Source organism: Trachypithecus francoisi, unplaced genomic scaffold, assembly GCF_009764315.1.
Source record: "Trachypithecus francoisi isolate TF-2019V2 unplaced genomic scaffold, Tfra_2.0 Lachesis_group4, whole genome shotgun sequence".
NCBI lineage: Eukaryota > Metazoa > Chordata > Mammalia > Primates > Cercopithecidae > Trachypithecus > Trachypithecus francoisi.
The window spans coordinates 86,329,731-86,357,337 of NW_022681469.1; the positions used below are offsets into that span (position 1 = coordinate 86,329,731).

At 33.7% G+C, this 27,607-nt stretch overlaps 1 protein-coding gene across 1 annotated transcript in view; it reads right to left on the reverse strand.

Annotated features, from left to right (window-relative positions):
* The window catches only part of DGKB (diacylglycerol kinase beta), a 774,912-nt gene that overhangs the window by 511,003 nt on the left and 236,302 nt on the right, over positions 1–27,607 (reverse strand). Inside the window, exon 12 of the mRNA XM_033193061.1 lies at positions 21,688–21,786. Within this exon, the coding sequence (XP_033048952.1) occupies positions 21,688–21,786 (99 nt within the window). The remainder of the gene's footprint in view (positions 1–21,687; positions 21,787–27,607) is intronic.

Here is a 27,607-nt window from a genome sequence, read left to right on the forward strand (position 1 = left end):
AAAAAATTGCTATTGACATTTTCTTCCGTTTGGTGCAATAAAACTTTATGTATGGCATTCATCTCACTTTTAACTGCCATCCTTCTTTATTTTTGAGTTGTATAGCTATTAGTATTTTATTTGGCAACAGGTAGACTCTTTAATACCAAAATGCACTTGGGTCATAAACAGTCTGCATTGGCAGTTGTTATAAAAGAGAAAAGTCAAAGGAAACAAACACAACTACACTGATTATTGCACTATTGTTTAGGTACTGTCCAATACAGAAACAACTTCATACAGAAAAATTAATCTCAGGTCTCAGTAACCACAAAATAATAAAAAATATTTTCTCTAATTGAATACAATCAAGCCTATAATATTTATTTTTGCTAAAGCTACTAAGAAACTCAGGGAAATTCTGAAAAAGTACCTCTGTTAACTTTGAATGGTATTGCCAAATAAATTTGAGTTTTAACTTAATTTTGGCACAAACTGACTATATTTTATTTTGCTGCATATGGTATATTATATAAGCTGTTTTGAATACTGTTAGCAATAACTTGTAAAATAATTTAAATCATTCATGAATATATAATTTACCATCCTCACTTTAGAATCAGACATATACAATACTCTTTGTTTTAAGTCTATTTTAAAAATTTAGCTTTTAATACATTTCAATCTCTCTTTGGATAACGCTCATGTATGGCTTTATGTTTAAGATCTCCAGACACCATCAAGATGGCTGACTAGAGGAACCTAGCACTCATCTCTTATACAAAGAAAGGCTACAACAGCAAATAAATAACCACAAATCAAATGGAGCATCTAAGGGAGAACATAAATTCAGCAAGAAAATGATGAAGCCCTTCTAAGACATGGAAACTCCTGATGGCACCATAAAAATAAAAGCAAAGCAGCTAGCCAGGATCAGCATAGAGGTAGGAGAGACTCTTCTTTGGAGGGAAAAGGTAGGTGGGAGATTTCCCAGCCATCTACATTCCCATCATAGATGTCTAGAATCCTAGGGAGAGAAAAGCCCCTCTGCCCTCACAGACCCTGAGCCTAGTACAGAATGTTTCCTGGAGTTCACATGACTGTATTGTTCCAGAGAGGAAATTCAAGCTGGGTGCCTCACACTTCTGGGACCCAAGCTGACACATCATGGCATTATTTTGAGAGAAGAACCATGACCAGAATACATTCTGACTTGGGCCAATATCCCCTTTATCTCTACATCCATAGTATTCCACTGATATTCCCCCACATCCACTGAGAAGGCTACAGTCTCATGAAACCAACTGGAACAGGTGGTACAACCATGTCCTCAGTATCTGAGCCCATGTAGCTCCCTGTACTCCAGAAAATAGGTGATCTAAAACCTTAGGAAGGCTGCTTCCAGGACATAGGTAGCTGAAGCATGTGCTCACCAGAGCTTGAGAGCCACCTGTCTTATCTGCCACCACCAACAGTGATCTCTCCCTTTCTAGCAGTGGGGCCACCACATATCCATGTGCAATGTCAATAACCTGCAAACCAGCTTAACTGAGGTCCACTGCCAATGCCCCAGTGTGTGCCATCCAGGGGCCCAAGAGCATCCTCCTCAGGAACTGCTGCAATTTCAACCCCAAAACACTGACCATTCCAATACTGTGGCTGCTATGCACCTTCGCACACCATTTAGGAGCCAGAGGAGTGGACCAACTAGGGTCTACTGCCACCAACACCCACCCATGCCAGCAAATATCCCCTAGGGTCCTGAAGACTAGCCTACCTGGGCTTTCCCAAAGAAAGTTATTACACAGCCTCCACAAACAACTGCAGCCTAAACTACCAAGTAAATCACATATGCTACTGATTTGATTATAGCAAAAAAAAATCATACGGAGAATACATTACTGTACCTATGTAGAACCAAAACCGAAGCACTCTACCTAACTGGCTCTACAGATATATCTATAGGAAAAAAAGTCTTACCCCATGAAAGCTACTTCATAAAATTGAAAGAAGTGGCAGCTATACCAGAGATGTAGATATCAGTGTAGAGATGCAAGAAACATGACAAAGCAGTAAAACATAACACCTCTAAAGGAAAATAATTATTCTGCAGTAACAGACCACAAATATAAAAAAATCTATAAAATACTTGAAAGGGAATTCAAACTAAATCTCTTTCAAAAATTCAGCAAACTACAAGAGAACACAGATAGGCAACACCATGATATCAAGGAAAGAATTCATGATCTGAATGAGAAATTCAACAGATATACAACAGAAATTATAGAACTGAAGAATTCAATGAAAACATAAAAAATACAGTTGAGAGCTTCAACAATAGACTTGTCATACAGAAGAAATAATTTCTGAGCTTAAAGACAGATCTTTTGAAGCATCCTAGTCACACACAAAAAAGAGAAAAGGAATTTTTAAAAAGAGTGAAGAAACTCTATGTGACATACAGGAGAACAATAAGCAAACACGTTTTTAAATTCTGGGAGTTCCAGAAAGAGAATATGGGGAAAGGCATGGGAGTCTATTGAATAAAATAATACTTGAAAATATCCTATGTCTTGGGAGATAAGTAGACATCCAGACACAGGATGCTCAAATATCCTCAAATAGACTTAAATTAAAAAGGTCCTAATTGATAGTGACAGGAGACAGACAAATTCCTAGGCAGACAGGGATGGGGCCCCAGTGAAACCCAACCTTCAAGCCAAGGACAGTTTAAAGCCTGAAAACCAAGCTGCCAGTTCCAGATAGAGTCCACAGCTGGCATGAGAACTTCTATCTCCATCTCACCCACTTGCCCTTGAGTGGTTCCTTCTGAATGATGTCTTTTAACCAATCAAATTATACTTTTTTCAAGACTGCCCATGGATCCATCAGCATGCATTCCCCCATTCTAAGCCCATAAAAACCCCAGACTCAGACTCACAAATGGCTACCTGTTTGGGGGTCCTCTCTCATTGCCAAGAGCTTTCCTTCTGTACCTCAATACAATTCTACTTCACCTTACTCACTTTCTAGTGTGTGCATACCTTGCTCCTTTAGGTCACGGACAAGAAACTTGAAATCCTTGAACTGCAGGAGCAAAAGAGCTGTAATGTTCCTGCTTGCTGAGGGGCAGGTGGTGAGAGTAAAGAGTGGTAACATTATCTGCCGCTTGTTGAACAACGGAGAAGTCACTGGGTGCCACCCTCTCCTGCTTGCCGAATAATGGGAGCAAAGAAGCCATTGGGTGCCCTTTCTCTCACTCACTGAACTGTGGAAGTGAAAAAGCCACAACACTATCTGAGGCAGATTATAGTCAAACAGTCAACAGTAAATGATAACAAAAGAATCAAGTCACATACAAGGGAGTTCCCATTAGACTAACAATACATTTCTCAGAAGAAACCATATAGGTCAGAAGAGCATGAGATGATATACAAAATACTAAAAGAAAAAAAAAAAACTATCAGCCAAGAATACTATACCCAGCAAAACTATCTTTAAGAAATAAAGAGTAAAGTTTTCTCAGACAAGCAAAAACTGAGGGAATTCATCACCACCAGACTGGATATACAAGAAATACATAAGGGAGTTCTACATCTGGAAGCAAAAGGATGATATCTGTCATTATGATAACAAAGGAGAAAGACACGGAATGAAATGTTATTTCTACAGAAAACCAGCAAAATGCAAAAAATGAATGAGAGAGAAAGAGAGAAACAAAACAATCAGAAAGCAAATACCAATGGGACAGTAGTTAGTCTTCACCTATCAACAACTATGAAGAGGTTTAATTCGCCAATTAAAAGATAGAGATTGGCTGAATGGATTAAAAAACAAGATCCAACTATATGCTGCCTACAAAAATCTCACTTCACTTGCAAAGACACACATAGACTAAAAGCAAAGGAATAGAAAAAGATATTCCAATGCAAACTGAAACCAAAAGTAGGCAGGATTATCTATATTTATATCAGACAAAGTAGACTTTAAGTCAAAAAACATAAAGCAAGACAAAGAAGGTCATTAGATAAAAATTAAGTGGTCAATTCAGTAAGAGGATATAACAATTACAGAAAAATAAACAAACATATACATACACACTCTACATTGGAGACCATAATACAATAATAGCTAGAAACTTCAATGCCCCACATTGAGTATTAGACAGATAATCTAAACAGATAATAAATTGTAAAATATTGGACTTAAACTATACTGTAGACCAAATGAACCCAGTAGATTTTTACAGAGTATTTCATCCAACAGCTGCAGAATACATATTATTCTCCTCAGGACATGGGACATTTCAATGATAGACTATATATTAGGCCTCAATATAAGTCTCAAACATTTTAAAACATCAAAATTCTCTCAAGTATCTTCTCAGAACACAATAAAATAAAATCAGAATCAATATCAAGAAGAACTTTGGAAACTGTACAAATACATGGAAATTAAACAATATGCTCCTGAATGACAAACAGGTCAATGAGGAAATTAAGAAGAAAGTAAAAAAAATTCTTGAAAACATGAAAATAGAAATACCTATGAGATAGAGCAAAAGAAGCACTAAGAGGGAAGAGTATACCAATAAACACCTATATCAAGAACATGAAAATATTTAAAATAAATAACCAAACAATATACCTCAAGGACCTAGAAAAGCAAGAACAAATTAAATTCAAAATTTGTAGAAGGAAAAAATAATAAAGATCAGAGCAGAATTAAACAAAATAGAGACTAAAAAATTACAAAAAGTCAACAAAATGAAAAGTTAGCTTTCTGAAAAGATAAACTAAAATGACAATTAGTTAGACTAAGAAAAAAAATAATGAAAATCTCAATAAAGAAGACCAGAAACAAAAAAGGAGACATTACAACTGATACCACATAAATACAAAGGATCATTAGAAACTGATATGAACAACTATACACCACCACACTGGGTAATCTAGAGGAAATATATAAATTCCTGGAAAACTTACAACTTGCCAAAATTGAACCAGGAAGAAATAGAAAATCTGAACAGACCAATGACAAGTAACAAGACTGAATCATTAATAAAAAGTCTCCCAAAAAGAAAACAACAACAACATCAAGGCCCAGGACAGATAGTTTTACCGCTGAATTCAACCAAATTTTTAAAGATAAACTAAACCAATTATTTTTAAATTATTCCATAAAACAAAAAAGTAAACCATTCTTCCTAATTCATTTTAAGAGTACAGCATCACCCTGATACCAAAACAAAACATAGACACAAAACAACAACAAACTACAACAACAAACTTCAGGCCAATATCCCTGATGAATATGAGTGTAAAAATCCTCTACCAAATACTAGCAAACCAAATTCAACGTCACATTAACAAGATAATTCACCATGATCAAGTGGGATTTATTCTAGGGTTGCAAAGATGGTTTGTATATGCAAATCAATAAATGTGATATATTACATCAATAGAATAAAGGAAAAAGTCTTATGATTGCCACAATAGAAATCAAAATAAAGAGTTTCATAAAACTTCATCCTAAAATTTCTTCATCATAAAATCTCTCAAAAATTAGACACAGAACTAAATATGACCCTACACAATAAAGGCCATTTATGACAAACCTACAGCTAACATTATACGGAATAGAGAAAAGCTTAAAGCATTTTCTACAAGAAGGAACAGGACAAGTATGCCCACCTTTACCACTCTTATTCAAAATAGTAATAGAAGACCTAGGCAGAGCAATTTGTCAACAGGATGAAATAAAGGGCATCCAAATTGGAAAAGAGGTTGTCAACTTATCCCTCCTTGTAAATGAGATAATTTATATATATATAAAAACCTGAAGACTTCACCAAAAACTCCTATGACTAATAAATAAGTTTAATAAAGTTGCAGGATATAAAAATTAACATACAAAAAAATCATTACCATTCCTATTTACCAAAAACAAGCTAACTGAAAAAGAACTGGAGAAGGCAATCCCATTTATAATAGCTTAAATAAGATAATAAACTACTTAGGAATAAACTTAACCAAGGAGGTTAATACTCTCTAAAATTAAAACTGCAAAACACTGAAGAAAAAAACTGAAGGGGACATAGAAATCAAAAGACATCCCATGCTCATGGATTAGAAGAGTTAATATTGTCAAAATGACCATGCAACCCAAAGCACTTTATAGATTCAAAGTAATCCCTATTAAAAATTGCAATTACATTTTTCTTCAAATAAATAGGGAAAAAAATCCTAAAATTTATATTGAACCACAAACAAATGCAAGTAGTCAAAGTAATACTGAACAAAGGGAGGAATCACACTATGTGACTTCCAAGTATATCAAAATGCAACAGTAACCAAAACACAATGGCATTGCTATAAAAACTTACACACAGACAAACAGAACAGAACACCCTGAAATAAATCTGTGTATTTACAGTCAACTCACTTTTGACATAGGCTCTAAGAACGTACACTGGGGAAAAGACACCCTCTATAATAAATAGTGTTGAGAAAACTGGATATTCATATGCAGAGGAATAAAACCAGATCCCCATCTTTCACCAGATCCAAAAATTGACACAAAATGTATTAACAACTTAAATGTAAGACCCAAAACTATAAAACTACTAGAAGAAAGCAGAGGGGGATTTCTTTGGGACACTGGTCTGAGCAAGGATTTTTATGGATAAGATTACAAAGGCACAGATACCAAAAAGAAAAATGGACAAACAAGACTACACGAAACTTTTAAAAAGTTTTCGCTCAGAGAAGAAAACAATCACAGCGTGAAGAGATAATCTGTAGATGGGGAGAAAATATCTACAAACTATTTATCTGACAAGGGCCTTTTACCTAGAATATACAAGAAACTCAAGCAACTTAAAAGTACTAATAATAATAGCAATAATCCCATTAAGAGGTGGAGAAGAATCTGAAAGACATGTCTCAAAAGAAGAAATGCAAATGGCCAAAAAGTATATAAAAAATGTTCAACATCACTAATCATCAGGAAAATGCAAATCAAAACCACAATAAGATATCATCTCACACGAGTTAGAATGACTATTATCAAAAGGACAAAAAATAAGAAATACTGGGTAGGATGCAGAGAAAAAGGAATTCATACATTGTTGGAAGGAATGTTAATTAGTACAATTATTATGAAAAACAGTATGGAGGTTCCTGAAAAAAACTAAAAATAGAACTATCATATAATCCATCAATCCTATTACTGGGTATTTAGCCAAAGGAAAGGAAACTTGTGTATCAAAGTAACATCTTTACCCCCATGTTTATAATAGCACTGTTCACAATAGCCAAGATGCGATATCAACCTAAATGTTCATCAACAGATAAGTGGATAAAATAATTATGTTATATATACACAATAGAATACTATTCAACCATAAAAAGAAATGGGACCTTGTTATTTTTTGCAACATGGATGAACCTGAAGGGCATCATGTTAACTTAAATTAGTGAAGCACAGAAAGATCGATATCACATTCTCACTTATATATGGGAGCTAAAAAACTGAGCTCACGGAAGAAAAGAGTAGAATTGTGGTTATCAGAGTCTGAGAAGTTAGGGATGAGAAGAGCAAAGAGAGAAGCTGGTTGACTGTTACAAAATTACAGCTAGATATAATAAATAAGTTATGTTCTATCACACTATAGTGTGAATACAGCTAACAATAATTTATTGTATATGTTCAAAAAGCTAGAATGGAGAATTATGAATATTTCCAGTACAAAGAAAGGGTAAGTGTTTTAGATGATGGTTATACTAATTACTCTGATTTAATCTGCATATTTCATACTTGCATCAAAATATCATTCTGCATCCTATAAATAAGTAAAATTATTATGGTAACTAAAGATAAAGTGAAGAAAACAAAAACTGCAAAAAAGCAACCAAAATCATGCAAATACAACTTTTAAATAATTTTTATGACTTCATTATTTTTGATTTGGGGAATATAAATTTCACGGCAATTTCAATGTACCTTCTAGATGTTACATAGACACCTACGATCTGAACTTAAAGTTTTAGAACATTTCTACCTGTAATAGGTTTTTAGATACTTAAATTTTGTTGTTTGTTCTAGGTTTGAGGTCAGTGAAGAAAACTGACATTTTAAATTAATCATAGGCATGATGGCCTAATTAATCTTGTTGACTGTGAACTCTTGGGTGTCGAGAGTCAATCCATAGGACATTGCATCCTGAATATATTAACATCTCAATTGTTCATTTATTAAAATGAAAGATTTTCATCAGATTTCTTCTTAGCTGAACTTCCAATTCATGTCTTATCGGGCTTTTGTTTTGACTTTTCCATGAATCATGGCAAACCCAATGTGGCACAAGTTTGTTTTTTGAAAAAAAATATTATTGCTTACCCTGGGTACAGCTATACATATAGGATATATGTACAGTATATATATATATATATATGATATACACACACACATCCTATATATACAGTATATATAGGATATATATCCACACACATATCCTATATATACAGTATATATAAGATATATATACACAAATATCCTATATATGTAGTAGATATATAGGATATATATACACACATATATCTGTTTAAAAAAACCCTTTAAGTATACAACCCTACCTTATGCACTTAGATAGAAACAAAAACAATTGTCCGTAAAACTTGAACTTTTTCTTTCAGACTAGACCCTGTTTATAATTATACATATTTTACATAATATAAACTAGTTTAATGTAAAGATAGTTTGTCAGAAAGCAACAAAACCAGTCTAAGACAATGTAACAGATAAATGGTTGGTTAACCTCCCAAGGGTAAGATGATGAAATCATCAGTTAGTAAGGCTGGGTCCCTTCCAGTTTTCTTATGCTATGTCTCTTTAAAATATATGTACATGTAGAATATTTTAAACCAGAATGGATTTAAACATATTTTATAAATAGTATTAGCACCCTAGTTCTTAATATGTTCCAGAATTTGAATCAGTGAGAATAGAATCCTACACATTTAAAAAATTAAATAAATAAAAAGCAGCTATCCTTTATGAATAATACCATGAAACTGAGTCTGAGTTAGATTTCCAAAATATGGAAAAATGAGGTTTCTTTTTGCCTATCATTACTATGATGACAATTATGAATTGATCTATAATGAATATTAATTAAATGAATATTAAGTAATGACACTGATGAAACATTTATTGAGAGCTGACAATGTGCTTTTTCCCTGCTCTTTCAACAAAAAAGAATGTTGCATAGGCACAAACCTTCGGTAGATGACATAGGATTTCAAGAAAATAGATGACTTTAGTAACTTTGCTTAAAGGTTAAAGAGGTAAATTTAAAAGAAGGGTGAAACAGCCATAATGATGTGAAATAAAAGCTGAAGCTCAGTGCAGTATGATACATCCTTAGTTATATGTTCACACCTCCCAACCAGACTCTGCATTTCTGGAAGTTTTATAACTAGCCTAGAAACAATATTACAGAGAATTCAAATTTCAAATTTCAGAATCACAGAGGATTTGAGTATCTCCCACCCTCCTTGAATTAGCTGATGTGTAGCACTGGGATTGTCATTATCAACTCTTGCTGATTAGAATTAAGTCAGATGAAAAAATATACAGAAAGTTTCCATACTACTGGAGCTGTGAGAAAGACACATATACCATACTTCTACTTCCTGACAAACTTTCTGACATTGCTGAGAAATAATGACTTAGTTAAACACATGCTCTAAGGAAAGATTTAACATACTCTATGCTATTTAAGACTTAATCACCATATTTACAATGCATAATTTAGTAGAATTCTTAAAATTGTGGAAGAGCAAGCAACATCGGAAGAAGAGGAGAAGTTAATATGACATATGGTTTTCTGAGGGTGTTATAGGTAGAGATACGTAGATCGCTCCTTCAGCAACATCACAACTTAGCCAAGTTTTCAGAGTTACAGTGAAGAAAAAAGAGATGTAGAACTGGAACCATTTTAAGTTTCAGCAACACGGATGGAATTGGAGGTCACTATGATAGGTGAAATAAGCCAGGCTCAGAAAGATTAATATCACATGTTCTCATTCATATGTGGGAGTTAAAAAGTTAATTCCATGCAGGTAGAGAGTAGAATGATGGTTATCAGAGGATGGGAAGAGTTTGCATGTTTATGGAGTAGGAGGATAAAGAAAGGTTGGTTAATGGATACAAACATGTGGTTAGATAGAAGAAATAAATTTTAATGTTCAATAGTAGAGTAGGATGACAATAGTTTCACATATTGTATGTTTCAAAATAGCTGGAAGAGAGAACTTCCCAATATAAAGAAATAACAAAATACTCAAGGTGATGTATACCCTAAATACTCTGACCTGATCTTTACACATTTTATTCATGTTACAAAATATGACATGTACCCCATAAATACGTACAAATATTATGTATCGATAAATAATAAAATTTATAATTTTATATTTATAATTTTAATAAATATTTATAATTTTAAAAATTCGGTTTACAAGAGTAAAACAGGATTAATTCATTTGAAAACTAAATAATATTTTAAAATATACATTTTCAAACAGTTTTGTTGTCCTTTCTGTGAACTAACAAGCTTCATAATTTATTTTGATGATATTTTTGTTAACTCTATTCTTGCTTTTTTAAATTTTACTTTAAAGTTCTGGGATACATGTGCAGAATGTGCAGGTTTGTTACACAGGTATACATGTGCCATGGTGGTTTGCTGCACCTATCAACCTGTCATCTAGGTTTCAAGCCCCACATACCTTAGGTATTTGTCCTAATGTTCTCCCTCTCCTAACCCCCAACCCCTTGACAGGCCCTGGGGTGTGATGTTCCCTTTCCTGTATCCATGTGTTCTCATTGTATTAACTCTATTCTTAAAGGTTCATCAGATATTATAACAAGAGAATGTATTCCAGGAAGAACACACCATAACTGGTCTAAAGGGATATAGTGTTGCACATATTCATTGTTTCACATCCTATTATTTCCTGCTAATGGATAGTAATAATATAGTTAATAATAAGTGAGATGAATAATCATCTAAAATGATTTTAAAATTGTAAATAAGTTTCTATTCTAAGACAAATTTTCTGTTTTAGGAAATATTTAATCATTATTTTTTTCATTAGGAATGGCTTCATAGTACAGAAAGAATTAAACAACTGTAAAAGCTGAATCATTTGTAGGACAAAATAACACAGTGTGGGAAAAATGATCCTTTGCACTTTTGAGTAGAGAACAGCCAGAAGAAACTATTCTTCATAAAGATGTTCACTATCATGTTACTTATAATCACACAATGAGGAATTGAAAAGATGCTAGACAAAAACAGTTTCAACTAAAATATGACATCTTTACTTAATGAGATTATGCAAGCATTAATAGTGATGTCCCATAGTATATGGAAATACATAAACATTTAATGATATCAGATTAAATGTTAAAATAGAATGCCACATGGTATATTCAGGTTAACTTTAAAAAGGTGAAAAAAATCTAAAAACCAGGAAGGTAATTTTAATAGTGTTTCTATTTATATACTAATTGTGATTCTTCTTATATAGCTATATCACAGGTTTTTAAGTTTTTAAATTCTTTTTCTTTATTATTTTAAAATTTTGTTTGAGTACATAGTTATGGTATAATAAAATGTTAAAATTCACTTTTCAAATTATAGCATAACACTTATAATAGCAATATTAGATGATACCCTAGCACTCACCACCAGCATAGTTGTTAGCAATTTTCATGAATTATCTCATTTAATTTTATTTACAAACGGAATGCAGAGGGACAAAATGTTAATAGCTTGCTTCGTATCACAAAACTAGTGAAAATCCCAGGATTAAAATACAAATGGTATACTGCCATAGTTCTAAGGTGATTGAACCAATTTACTCTCTCACTTGCAATGGATGAACAATTTGGCTCCATCTTAACAAAGCTTAGGCTCTTTAATGTGCTTGTATCATTCTCTTCAGTGTCTAGTGTTATCTCCTGATATTTAATATCAATTTTCTTGATAAGTAATAATGGTGAATACATATTCATATGTTTATAGGTGGTTTATAAATAGACTTAGCTCAAATGCCTGTTTAGGTCCCTTCCCTTTTCAATTGAATTGTTTGCTTATTATTGATTTATATGAATTCTTTTTATATTTCATACACAAGTCATTTGTCACCATTCTGAAACTATTGGATGGAAATGACTTGCCCACAGATTAGGAGTTCATGTTAGAACTCTGGACTCTAGTCTTCTACACTTTCTGGCTATCATTATTCTCTCTTCTTTCTTTCTCCTCTTTCTTTCTTTTCTTCCCTTCTCTTCTTTCTTTTCTCCTTCCTTCCTTCCTTCCTTCCTTCTTTCCTTCCTTCCTTCCCTCCTTCCTTCCCTCCCCTCCCCTCTTCCTTCCTTCCTGCCTGCCTGCCTGCCTTCCTCCCTTCTTTTCTTCCTTCCTCCCTTCCTTTCTCTCTCTCTCGCTCTCTCTCATCAATCTTCCACACTTCTCCTCTTTTCTAAAACTTTTCACTGGACTCTCTGGAACCATTGTGCAATAAAACAAATTATTATTTCCTCTCCAAATGATTGCCACTTTTGCTAATAACACTTCTGAAAAGAGGCAGCTCACTCTCCCAATCCTTTCAAGTGTCATACTTTTAAGGGCAATATCTTGGCTTTCCATCAAAATTACCACTTGTCCAGCTCCAAAGTAGATTTTCTTTACATTTGAGGTTCATGAAATCTAATAGTTCTCCTCTCTACCCTTATTCTGTGTTTAAGGGCAATATTTTGGCCTTGCATCAAAATTACCACTTGTCCAGCTCCAAAGTAGATTCTCTTTACATTCGAGGTTCATGAAATCTAATAGTTCTCCTCTCTACCTTTATTCATTACTCTCAAGTAAAAACTATTTTTAAGACTCTGCAACTATCTGGGTGGTTTTAAGGATAACAACCAATAAGCCATTCTCAGAGTTCCCTTACTTTCTAACATCTAATGAACATCCCCTGCACATCAGTTGAGTCACTCAGATTCATGACTGCATATTGGATCTTACCATCATCTGAAAATAATTTATTTTGAAATCACATCAAATCCTAATATTCTACTCTCTGCTACAGTTTTCTCTCCTGGTTACCTAATTTTCTTCCTCTGTTGGTGTATCTTAACTATTCACATTGCAATTTCCCACTGATACTCTCATATCTCTTCTGCTCCCTGCTTTACATTTAGTTTACACCACATTGCTAGCAAAGTTGTCTTTCTACAACACAAAGTTAATCATTTAAGCTCATATTTATATTGGATAAATCCAATCTCCTTGACAAGACAGGCCAGGAAGCCATTATCTTGGACCTCCCTCTCCAGCCTCACCTTTACACATAACCTTTAAAAAATATTTTGGAGTTTCATGATCACACTGTGTATTCTCTTGTCACTGAGACTATTTATGTAAATGTCACATTACAGTTTGCTTCAAAATACTTATTTATACTCAGACATTTACTGTTTACCCTTAGGATGCATTAAGATTCCCACCTCTAGAGCTCCTATAAGTGAATATTTATCACATCATAATATTTAATCTCTTTGGATGCTTCATCTAGTTTACTCTGAATTGCAGGAGAGAAGAGAACTGCTCTTATGTGGATGTTTAGCTCCAGTGACTTTAGTAAAAATTAATGGGAAGAAAAAGGAAGAAAAGAAAGAAGGAAGGAAGGAAAGAGGAAATAGAAGAAGTATAAACAGTAGGAAGCTGGCACTGCAGATGTTGTATATAAAATAATGCAATGATCTTTAAGGTACCTTTAAGAAATAAAAATCACAATTCGTATAAAACAATGGTTTATATATATCATACAACTTCAACTTTAAATAATCAGCATATTAAAACTATGTCATTCATGATTCCAATTTATCGACACTAAAATATTGTTATTGATATGGAAAAATGGCTAAGTAATTAACCCCTTTGTTAGAGAATTAAGAACCTTGCTCTTCAAGATCGATTGTGTTATTGGCAAGAACATGGATGGAGCTAGAGGCCATTTTCCTTAGGAAACTAATGTAGGAACAGAAAACCAAATACCACATGTTCTCACTTACAAGTGAGAGCTCGATGATGAGAACACATGGACAGATAGAGGGCAACAACGATGGAGGGCTTAGGGTTGGGGGAAAAGGATGAGGAAAAATAACTAATGCGTAGTAGGTTTAGTACCTGGGTGATGAAATAATCTGTACAACAAACCCCCATGACACAAGTTTACCTATATAATAAACCTGTACATGTGCCCCTGAACCTAAAATTTAAATTAAAATGAAGACATTGTTTTTAAATTATAACACAAAATGTGTACACACAGAAAACAAAATTAAATCATGGAGGTAAATACAACAGAAATGATTTTTGTGATAATTTGCTCGAGTTTACTCTTCAAAGTTTAAAATGTGATTTTGTCATGAGATATCTCAAGTCTTCTTTTGTTGATAGTGGCAGAATTAATTAAACAAAAGCCCCTTCAAAACTGAAAAATAATTACATAAACATGTGCACTCTTATAGAGCCACTTTACCTTATAAAAAAGATATAAAACTTAGAATGAATATAAAACTAAAATATAATTCTAGAGAAATTGATCAGATTTGTAGCTTACTCTATGAGATTACTCTAAAATCAAAGGTATTCTATAGGCCTATTTCATTGATTTCTGTGACTTCACAAATTTATGTACTACCCAAAATAATTTTAAAAGTATGAACTTAAGCCATTATAGAGAAACAGAAGAGAAATTTATGAATAGAATAGTAATAAAGTTATATAATAAAACATACAAATAAATAACGTATATTCCAACATCATAGTTCAATGTTGGTATAAATTTAACTGTAAGCTTCTTAAATACAAAAAAATGAAACATGATGGTAATGACACATGAAGTCTAAGAGATAACACCATGATAAACAGAATTGAGAAGAACTTTTGTCAGGTAATGAAGGATTTTCCAACATATCTTTTTTTGTTAAAATAGGGAGTTTTATATGATTAATTTTTAAAAATCCCTTTCATTGCAGGCTGATGACATAATTGTTGAAGCCCAATTTAATTTAAGCAAAACTGCGAAGGGCTAAAACAACATAGACTACATCTGTCTTGAGTTAGGGGCAAATTAGAACATAGAAGAGTGAGTGGCTTGCATATGGCCTCATTAGGCCATATTCCATATGAGATTATTAAAATTTATTTGCAATGTCACTTTGTTTTGGATTGGACAGCTAAGATTTCAGTGTGTTATCTGTAGAAGAACCAAGAATGCAGTTTTTAAATATATTCTATTAAAGGCAGAACATCTGTTTTGACAATCAAGTGGAAAGTGTTAATGGCCTTTTATAGAAATTAAGCCGCTTATGAGTCTCGATGAGTTGGGATTCATCCTACATTTGTTTGGAAGTACAATAAGGGGAGGATTTAAGGAAATCTGTCTTTGTAAACAGTTCCTGATCTGTCTTCAGTATGGCAGCAAATGAACTATAGCTATAATTGCTACCAGAACATTTTTTTTTTTTTAAAGCATTCTAAGTACCTAAACACAGTCATGGAAAACTCTTGACTAAATCCCACATTAAATAAATTTTAAGTAATACAGGTTTTTGATAGTACTTTCAAAAGATACTGGATGCCAATTGCAACCTCAGAAAACTAATTATATATGATGTAGGGAATCATTGTTTAATTTTTATTTGAATGAAAAAATCATCTGATAATGATTTTAACTTCAGACTACTTGATTTTAACCCATTTTTATGGAAATAGCCATTATCAAGGCCAATTATTTGTGGAAGCCATTTGTAGTGCATGCTTATAAAAAGCATTTCATCAGTGCAGAGGAGATGCTTACCTTGCTAACCTCTGGAAATGGTGAGCATATATCTACTGAATCATTAACCTACAGCTTAAAACAACTATTGGGGAGGGATGGAATGGCTGAGAAGGGTGGTACAATTTTTTTTTTTTAATGACGCTGGAGAAGGTGTTCAAAAATATAAGAAGACATTGGGTATGGATCTTGACCTTGTGATATGTCATTAAGTTACAAGGCTATGTGAGCTTCAACCAGAAATTAAGGACCCACGCTATATTTATAGAAGTCATTCAATAACCAATTCCTAACTACAGAGTCAAAGACTAAGGAAAAAAATAAAACTAGGCATCTTAAGTTCTTTAATATTTTCTATAATGTGATAGAGATAATATCAATATTCACTTTGTATTAACTGAGTCTGAACCTCATCTGCTCCTCTTACAGAAGATTAGCACAAGAAACTGTGGCATACAATTTCTTAAAGAGGAAACTGGTATTAAAAAATAAAAAACAAAACAACATGTTATGTGTCAGGACTAATGATTTGCTTTAAATGAAGGGCTACAGGTCATGAAGTGTGAAATTATTCCTGGAAAGTTACTGAAGGTTCACAGACTGAAAAGGCTCAGAGCCTATCAGCTGGAGCAGATTAAGCAATTTTGTGGGCAGAACAGTTTCATTACTTTGTTTGAAGTATGATCATTTAAATGGTTAATGTGTACAATTGTCAATATTTTTATTCCATGACAAGAAAGTAACCTTTTAATTCTTACTTAGCGAGGTGGGCAAAATTTTAAAGCGAAGTGATTTAGATTGATTTATTAACACATATGAGACCCCAAAGGCTTGAGAGAACAGGTGTACTTAAAGAATTACAAGTAGTTCAATTATCCTTGATTTTCAGTGGATAAGGTACTATAGGAGAGAATGAGTAGGTTGATCCAGTTAAAGAGCCTTGTTTACCATTTTAGAACATTTGGGATTCAAATAGGGAATCACCAAAAATATTTTATGAGTGAGAGAGACTTATGATATTTGCATTCTTTGAAAGTTGACCAAGGAAGCAGGTTGGGGTGTACAGAAAGGAGTTAGTTCACAAGGATGCTACTGGGACAATCCTATAAGAAAATTCGTAAGGCTGGTATACAAGACAGTCATAGTTGGGCTGAAGTAAAGAGGCAGATTAAGAACATTAAAACAGAATTGAGTAATCTGATATTTCAGATGAGAAATCAAAAATGCTGCTTAGGTTTCTAGTTTGGGAAAGGTGGGGTGTGAAGGGTCCAGTAGCTGAGATATTACAGATAAAATCTCTCTATTGGGATTTGGAGAAAGGGTGGCGATGAAAATCTCGGAGCACAGCTCTGGAGTGATAACCACTCGGGCTCCACTTCTAAATTGCCAAGTACTACTCATGGGACACTGGGAAATTTACTTAACCTCTTTGTTTCTCAGTTTCCTCATACGTAAAATGGAAACAATTATAATGTTTATCTTATGTTGTCACTGTGAAAACAAAATGAATTCATATATTGTGTTACTTATAAATATACCCCTTCATAATCTCAATTCCTACCTCACTCACTCTCAACCTGACACCATTAACCTTGATTCCAACAACCTTTTACTTCACTGTAATTTACAATGTACTATTCCTAAAATCTATTACTGTACCTCATATTTAATGTCCTTACTTCCCTTATTTCCAGCTTAAATTCCATGGTTAAGCCTTATAATTACTCCTTTGCGTATATTCTCAACTCTCTGGCTGCCCTCTCTGTATATCACATTCACCAAAAGACACAGTCACATGAAGACTGGGCTATGCCTATTCCATTCATAAAGCTGGAATGTAACTAGATAAATGTGAATGAATATGAGTAGAGAAATATACTCATCTAAGCTGACTGACATTGTATACTAAATGGATGATTACTAACCAGAGGTAGCTGCTCTTTTCTCCTTGAAAATCACACTGTTTCTTTGATCCATTTTGTTCCCACAGGCTTCTTATACATCTTGCACCATCCTCACTGTAGCTAATGACCCAGCTTTCTATTTCTTTGAGAAAACAGAAGTGTTATATCTTTTTGCCATTGTTGCCCCCTCAACACAGCACAGATTGTTCCTTTTAAAATATAAGTCAGATAATTTCTGGTTCTGGTCAGAGTCCTCTAATGGCTTCCTATTTTATTCAGAGTAAAGGCTAAAGATTTTACAATGGCCTAAATTGTCCCACTCAATATAAAAATCTTATGATACCTTTGAACTCCTATTTTTCCTCCTATACACTCAAGGCTAGCCACTAAACCCCCCAATGCCTTTGAGATCTGTCAAGTGTCTACTGCCTCAGAATCTGTCAGTGAAGTTATGTACCCAGATAGCTACAGGGGTGACTCCCTCAAATCACTCAACTCTACTCAACTATTTCATCAGTGAATATCTTGACTGCCTCTTTTATCACTGCGAACCAACATTTCTTCTTTCTCTTAATTTTTCCCTTAACAATTTAAACAAAACCAGTACTTATTTATTGTATGTATTTAAGGCATACGATTACTGTACAATTAATGTTTTGATATTGTTAAATAAAAATTATCATAGGCCATTATTTTGGACTGAGCTCCTACAGGAGGTCCCAACAGACCAGACCAAACCAAAATGTAAACCAAACTTTAGTACAAACAACTTGTACTAAAGTGTCACATAATCAAGCTGAAATTTTAAGGAAGCAAACTGATCCCCAAAAACATCAGTTGTTTCTGAAAATGTGAAATTCAAGTCTACCTGACTTGGTATAATAAGGATGTAACCTCTGCTTTAACTCTTTACCCAAAGAGTAACCTGAAATAACATGATGTTAAACAATCAGCTTTTGTTTTATATTGTTGTGTTTCTTGTTCCCACCTTACAAAACCCACTGTTCTAGGTCTAGTGGGAGCTCTCATTCTACTCTGTAGAAAGGAGGCTGTCCTAATTCATGAATAAATGCCAATTTGATCTATAAATAAATTTGTTGTTATTTTGTTTTCCACAGTGTAAATATTCATAGTGAAATGATTATTATAGTCAAGCAAATTAACATATCCATCTCCTCATATAGTTACCTTTGTGTGTGTGTGTGTATATAGATACACACACACACACACACACACACATATATACACATATATAGATATAGATATATATACTTTTTTTTGAGACAGAATCTCACTCTGTCACTCAGGCTGGAGTGCAGTGGTGCAATCTTGGCTCACTGCAACCTCCACCTCCTGAGTTCAAGAGATTCGCCTGCCTCAGCCTCCTCAGTAGCTGGGATTACAGGCACCGGCCAACACGCACGGCTAATTTTTTGTATTTTTAGTAGAGATGGGGTTTCGCCATGTTGGCCAGGCTGGCCTTGAACTCCTGACCTCAAGTGATCCACCCACCTTGACCTCCCAAAATGAGGGAATTACAGGCGTGAGCCACCATGCCCAGCCATGTTATACAATATTAGCTATAGTCATCATACTGTACGTTGGATTTCTACACTTATTCATCTTATATAACTGCAATTTTGTACTCTTTGACCAACATCCCCCCCAGTCCTCCCCTCTTCATATCTTCAGGAATCAACATTCTACTCTATTTATATATTTTAGTACAACCAGGTACTAAATAATTTATTTATTTTTATTGTTTATTGTCTACATTACCTCTGCTGGAATGTAACCTCCATAAAAGCAAAGATTTCCCTTTGCTTTTAATGTTTTCTTTCCTACCTATAATACTGTTTGGCACATACTAGGCATGCAATGAATATTTACTGAAAAATTAAATAATATTTTAGCATAGTCCCTGGGATAGTATACATGTTCAATGAAAAGAGGTATAATTATTTCAGTAATAATAATATATTGGGCATATTGCACTTAAAATAATAGTGGTCCTGCAGGTGGCAGTTCTAGTTTTGGAATTTAGGAGGATGAGCTGAATATAAATTAACATGGGAATGCAATCGACTGAATAAACAAGATCTCATCGAGAAGAATACTAAGAGAGGAACGCCATGACATAGGAGGGTAGAATCCAGGGAGGCACCAACATGGGCATGTCGACATTGTGAACCCAGGAAAGATACTGGAAGCAAGTATCCAGAGAAACAGAGAAAGGACCAGGAGTGAGATATAATAGAAGTCAATGAAAGGTAGACATTTTGGAAGGATGAATGCTCAACAGTCATCACACACTTCAGAGTAGATAGTACAACAAAAATGGTAAACAGCAAATGATGAGATACAAATCGGTATTAAAACTGTGGGGATATTTAATCATTGGAGATAAATCTTCAGAATAAAAAATGTCTAAAAGTAGCAATGAAAGATTTTGCAAGATTGTTCAAAGACAAGAAAATTCACATACACATGCTCTTTACATTTGATTCTCTCAAACAAAGAAGTGAGAGCATAACAAAAAGAATACACTTTATGTTTGAATTTATATAACTAGGGGTTGACATAAGCACGTCAAAGAGGCAGTCCCCAGACTCAATGAACTGAGTGGGGTCTTTTGCACAGGCAGATGGATAGTAGGAAGGAATTGCAGATCTCATCTTAGAGTTAACATCTGAGATCAAAAATGCATGTAAACCAATAAAATTGCTGTATTTTAAAATAAGAATATAAATAATACAAAAATTCTAGAAGTCTTCAAGACAATACTTAAATGAATAAAAACAACACTAAATTAACCTAAAATGTAAAATATTTTTATATGGCTCTCATTATATTTAATTAATCTTATTTACCATAGGATGTCTAATAAACCTTACATGAAGAAAGAAAATTTAGAATTAGTTATTGCTATACTCAGCAATATTGAGGTATTTTCTTTTCCTCTATTTTTGTAGTTTGAGAAAATGAAGAGTTTTAATAATTTTTTTAAATAAAGGCATTTAAAATACAACCAGTATTTTACAGATAATTACAAAATGAATCACAAGTGGTACAAAATGAGTAATATGATTAATTTCTAGGTTGACCTTTAGAAAAGTATTTTTCTAACATTTCTTAGTTGTTATAATTTTGTTATAACAAATGGAAGTTCAAGCCATTTAATTTCCATATTGTTTTTCAAAATGAGAAGTGCATCATGGATATAAAATAGTTTGTTTTTTAAAATAACTGTTTAACTTTCGAGGCAATTTGGATTTTGAATATGAATATTGTTTGAGTATCTGCTTCTCTTCCTACCAAGGTTCGTTCTTTTCAGAGTTACTTTACTCATGCATTTTCACTTCTATATTTATTGAATTAAGTAATTATTTTGCAGGTAGTTAAATTTATTGTTCAATACAAATTTTTTAAAAAACAGCAATAGCAGTGCATAACTTTCTTCATAGTTGTATCATCACTTTAGGTAGCCTCTAACCTAGATGAGAGCCCTCAACGTTGCAGACATACAATGTGGATCCCCAGCAAATTTGCCCATAAGAATAATTTCATTATTCTGGGAAGCTAGATCTATAAAACATATAAAATATTGAAGTGTTCTACCTTTACAATTCCTGGTAAGTACAGCATGACTAAGTGATAAAACCTAAGTAAGCTTCAGTTCAAGCATACCGTTCTAAAAAGTGTATTGTGACATGAAAGAAAAAGGAAATATAGTGGGCAAAGGTGTACTGTTCCAGAGGAATGATGTATTTTAGATCTATATACTTCTACCTTGATTGATGAAAAATTATCTCTAGAAGCTTTTAATGGTATATGATACTGATTAGTCACAGCAACCCTGAGTTATAGCAGAATGATAAGGAAAAACTCACCAGTACCACTGGACAGATTGTTGTGGGTGGTAAAATATGGTCCTTCAAAGGTCCACAGTCACATTCAGGTTTCAGATGAGAAGCACATTTATTATGCAGCTAGAAAAAGAGAAAGGGGGATAGTGTCAAATTCTACATGACAATGCCTAACATGGGGGAAACTATATTTCAATCGAGATATCGCAAACACATTAAAAGTACAATAAAGAAATTATAAGAACAAATAAACAGTCATACAATAATTCATAATACATTTGTCCTTATATATGTACCCTAAATAAACCATTCAGCAGCTTCTGTGACCTATTCTATACATCTTGTAATTTTCAGAAATGTTTATATTAAAAATGTACGTTAGGTTTTGCACCAAAGAAGCCTGATTTCTTTGACAAACACAAATTATTGTCCATTACAGTTCTTCCTTTGCTTATCCATTAGCATAATCTTGAAACCACTGTGCCTGTGTACGCTTTTTTTTTTTTTTTTTTGACCCTCCTGTTTTCTCAAAGTCATTCCAAAGTGCACAGCTCAGTATGGGGCATAATTGATCCCATCATTAGTTTTAACTTTGTAATTCAATATGTAAATGTAACCAGAGATTCATCTCAGTAGGAGCAGGATATAAATAAAAGAAGATGATTATGATTATAAAAATTTATCTGTATATTGTATTTATCAGCTCAACATTAAGTTAGTATATAATCATACAGTGTCCTATTTATTTTTTAATATGTATGATCCAAAACTAATATTTTTATTAACCTGGTCATAAGTTTACATGAAGGAGTTATAATATGGTGTTTTAAATAGTGATGTTTTAACACTGAAGTGTTAGTTTTTTAAAGAATTACACAGATTTGGTAAAATAATACTTGCTTGAAGGCATCTAGAGATTTCTCCCTTCTGTACTATGCATCAATTTCATATGAACTATTCATACTTTAGAAAAAAAATACATTTCAATAAGACAACATGTCATGTTCAAAACAAGAAAGAGCCACATTACTTTTTCATTTTGAATCAAAAGCTACCCCATTTAAACCTTGGCTGCATTAATTTCCATAACATACATACCTTTGTGAGCAGTTAATTATCAACTAAGCATAGGAGTCTAATGAGTGTTGATTCATTTTTAGTAACAAAATAGTATCAGAGGTATTTCTGCCATCCTAGAATCTAAAACTGTTGTCATGCTAGCTCCCTGCATTGGAGTGAAGGTGACTTGTACTATAATTAATGCACATTAGGTTACATTACATGAAATAAAAGTATGTTAACACGTTCATCCATAATTAGCAGCTCTGCTTCTCAGGGGCATATAAACTTCTCTATAAAAAAGTGATTTAATCATATTAGGCACTACTGGTCTTTGTCAAGAGTCAAGAAGTACTGAAGATAGAGAAGCAGTTATATGCACAATAGAACTAAATAAATTGATACTCAGAGCAAATTAAAACGCATAGTTTCCTCAAAATAAAATTAGTGACTGATTTAAAATGTATTATTAATATATTGGACTTAGTAATGAACTTTCTTAGAGTATGCCATGGCCATGGATGTTTGGATTTAGAGTTAATAGATTATCAAGTGTTGGGATGGATCAATTCCCCCCAAAGGATATGCTGAAGTCCTAACTTCTGGGACCTTTGAATGTGAACTTAATTGGAAATAGGGCCTTTCTAGATGTATGTAAATTAATATGTTGGTTTAGCTGGACCCTAATCCAATGACTGGTGTCCTTGTAAGAAGAGGAGAATCTGGAAAGAGAGACAATGGCACAGAGAGGAGAAGGCCATCTGATAACACAGGTCAAGATCTGAGTGATGCACTATAAGACAAAGAATTCCAAGGATTGCTGGAAACCACCAGAAGCTAGGAAGAAGCAGAAAAGGATTCTTCCAGAAAGCCTTCAGAGGGAGGATAACCTGCTGACATTTGGAATTCTAGCCTCCAGAGCTATGAATGAATACATTCTTGTTGTTTTAGGCACCTATTTCATGGCATTTTGTTACAGCAGCCCTAGGAAACTAATAAACCCAGTACTATGAAAACTGCACTAAAACCAAAGAAAGACTATGGATCTTAAGATTCTGCTGCACTATGGATGTCACAAAGAAAGAGTTTTTACTCTTTAATCTTGGGCAACTTTCTTAAAACTGAGAAAACAGACTCTAAGAACTCTCTACAAAAAACAGATCCAAGTTAAAAATCTATTTGTGTTTACAGCAAGAAAGTGTTGAAATATTACTCTTGATTACAGTGTAAAGCTAAACATGTGACTCTGAAGGCCACAGGGACAGGACATACTGAGTCTCATGCCAGCACTGACTACAGATGCACAGTCAGAGGCCTCAGCCTCCTCCGCGCCTCCATCCATGTGTTTCCAACAATTTGCAACTGATACAGTAAGGGACGACTAAGCTCTCTGTGTAGTTATTTGAGGGTTACTAATGTAAGAAAGGATGGCAAAAATAAAATTAATTGAATGATAATTTGGGAGCATTTAGACTAGTTTCCTAGATGAAAGGAAAGAATCAAAGACTCAGATAGAATCATGCAATAGATGAGCTTACCAGAGTGTGTGTGAAGGGACAATTCTATATGTCGGGGTTTGGGAGTTTCAGAGCATAGGTACTGACAATCAATCCCATGAAATTCTGGCCTTTACAGAGTCAAATAAAGCTAGTATGGGATTTCCCGGTTTGATTGCCACTGTGTTCCAGATCCCTGAGTTTTGTCTAGGCAGTCGTAATATCATCTGTTAAACAGAGTCACACAATGCAAGAAAATTCTCCTAACCAAGAAGACTATACTTGCTACTATGCAGTAATACCTTATGCTTGTATTAAGACTAGAATCTGGCAGCTAATAAATACATTTGCATAACCATCAACATTATGACATTGCTTGTAGCCAAGAGTGTTAAAACTGAGGGCATCATGTTAGGAGTACGGATCATTTTACAAGTTGTGAGTCAAATTTGTATGATAGGTTTAGTTTATGCATCATATTTCTTGGAGGTATACTTGAGGAAAAAATATACAATGTGAAAGCCAGTGTGAAAAATACATATCGTTTTCAGGACTACCTATAAAGTGTAAAAGCAAACATCATTTTTGCTGTGAACTTAAAATTGCTCTAAATCATAAAGTCTATTTTAAAAAGCAAAAATCAACAAAATTATACAATAGGATTCAAAAGCTACAGTTTTTTTTTTTTTCTTTAAGATACTGATAATATTTTGTTTCCTGATCAGGTACTGCTTATAGAATATTCATTTGGGAAAATTCATCGAGCTCTGCTGTTTGGATATAAATGCTTTTCTGTATGTACATTTTCCTTCAATAAAAAGCTTTTTATAGTTTGAAAGAATGAATAAAACCTACTATTTGATAGCATAACAGGGTGACTACAGTCAGTAATAATTTAATTGTGCATTTTAAAACAACGTAAAGAGGATAATTGGATTGTTTTTAACTCCAAGGATAAATGCTTGAAAGGATGGATACCCCATTCTCCATGATGTGCTTATTTCACATTGCATTCCTGTATCAAAACATCTCCTGTGCCTCATAAATGTATATACCTACTAAGTAACCACAAAAATTAAAAATAAAAAAATAAATAAGTAAATATCGTCAGCAATAAAAAGTTGCTTAAACTTGTTACCATATTTCATGGACAAGAATAGAAGTAAAAGACACATCTGAGTCCTTCTCAGTGTAAATGAGATGCTGAAGACTGACAATTGTTTTAAAGATAACCTGTATCCCGAATCAGCAAAATCCTAAGCACAGAGATTCTCATCAAGAATAGAAATGAACTAAAGCATTGAAGATGCTGTCGCTTGAGTAAAATAACTAATAGTGCACCAGAGAAAAGGGATTGTTTACCAATTAAAATTAAAAAAAAAAACATTTTGTTCAGTTATCTTTGTATTTTTTTCAAGCTAAGGCATAGAAATCCTTAGCTCATTTTTAAACATACAGCCAGAAATTCCCATTCATGTTAAGAGATTCAGTGCCATATGTAGCAAAGTCATATAATAGAAACCAGCTTTTCCTGGAAGTGAATTAAACACTTGGAAATAATTTCAGAGTTTATGACAACTTCCAGTAGCACCTAATTTAGAGCCAGATCTATGTTTATTAGAAAAAGCTGTCTCAAGATAAAAAGAAGAAGAAAGTGTGTGGATGTCTGTGTGCATGTGTGCCGGCATATAGTTATGGGTGGAGTTGAGGAAAGAGTGGCTTTGCTGGTCAGAGAAGAAAATGAAATCTAAGAAGTCAAAAGGAGGAAAATCAGAAAATAAGTGTTCATAGGAATTTAGAGGAAAATAAGAAGAGAAATAAACTACTCTTGTAAAGAAAAATTTGAAGGCCTGATTTGGAGGCACATATTTATTGGTTTACCTGTTACATTGGCCCCTAATATTTCACAGTTTTGGGGTACTTCCTAAGACTGGCATTTACTGAAGCAGAAATGTTTCCATGGCATTGGAAACTTTTAAATATTATTGCTAGGAATTTAGTATCTTAATAAATAATACTATCTCTAGATCATAGCAAAAGTTAGTAAATCATTTCTATGAAATAGGTGTTCTTTTTTCAAGCCTAAACAAAATGTCTCGACTTCCCAACCTTGTGAGTCCTGCCTGACCAGTGACAGCTTACCTTGACCAGCAATGATTCACAGCATGTTCTACAAAGAAGGTCAAGAAAACACACTTTCAGAAGAAATGAACAGGTATAAGCAGTGGGATATTAAGGATGTTAGTAATCAAGACAGAAAAGATAACTGAGGCGAGTATTTTGCTTGTCACAGAGAATTGAAATATGAAACACAGAGACTGGTTGCCTAAATATCAGAAGGCAGTTTTCCATTGACTTCTCCTAAGCTTTTCGTATTTTTAATTTTGAAGTGGCTAGATTTACAAATGAAAAGAAAATTTCATTCTAAGAGCCTAATTTTATGTCTACAAGATGGCCAAAAAGTACATCAAGAAGCCACAAGTATGAACTGAAATATGGGTGTGAAAATGGATTCTTAAGTGTTTGTTTAAGCTTACTTGCATATCTGATGGAGATTTGAGTATTACAGGATGATATTATAAAACAAAACTTAAATAGGACATATGTTTGAAATTTAATGTTCTGCTGTAAGAAGAGCATATCAAAGATTAAAGTGATCTTACTGAAGACTTCTCTATACTCAGTACTTTGTCAAGAACTTCAGGTGATTAGGAAAAAATGTGTGATATGGACAAGCAACAGGAGCGGACCATAGTTAACACTGCAAACAATGTTAGCCTGCAGTGTGAAACTAATGGAGAGCATTTGAGTTTTTCCTTCGGATGTGGAATATAAGTACAGAAGCTATTCCGAATCAAGATATATTAGTGTCAAAAAAAATTTCAAGGAAGACAAGTAACCTAACTTCGTTCTTAAGGTATGATTAGAATTTAAGATACATGCATTCAAGGGAAGGGGATGAACAAAATAGTAGGCATCAGGGAAACATGACATCCTCAAGGGACTGTCAACAGAAATACACAGCTATGGCAGAGGGTGTGTGTAGAAGAGGAATATTATATACAGTTATGTTTAGGTTTGGTTCTGATTTCTACTAAAAAATAAGTTGAGGCAAGGGATGTTGAGGGCTGCATTTATTATCACAGAACTATTATAGATTGCTAAAGAAGGCATATAACAAACCAGTATTTTCAGAAGATCTTTCTGGAGGTGGTATGCAGCCTGCATTATAGGAAAAGTACCTTCTGTTAGGGAGATGATCCAAGAGATTTTGACTCTAATCTAGTCAAGAGGTGCTAAGAGCTTGCACTAGGGCTGCGAATGTGGAGACAAAACCTCAAATCTGAGAGAGATATTTTAAGTAGGAAATGACAAGACTCACTGACAGG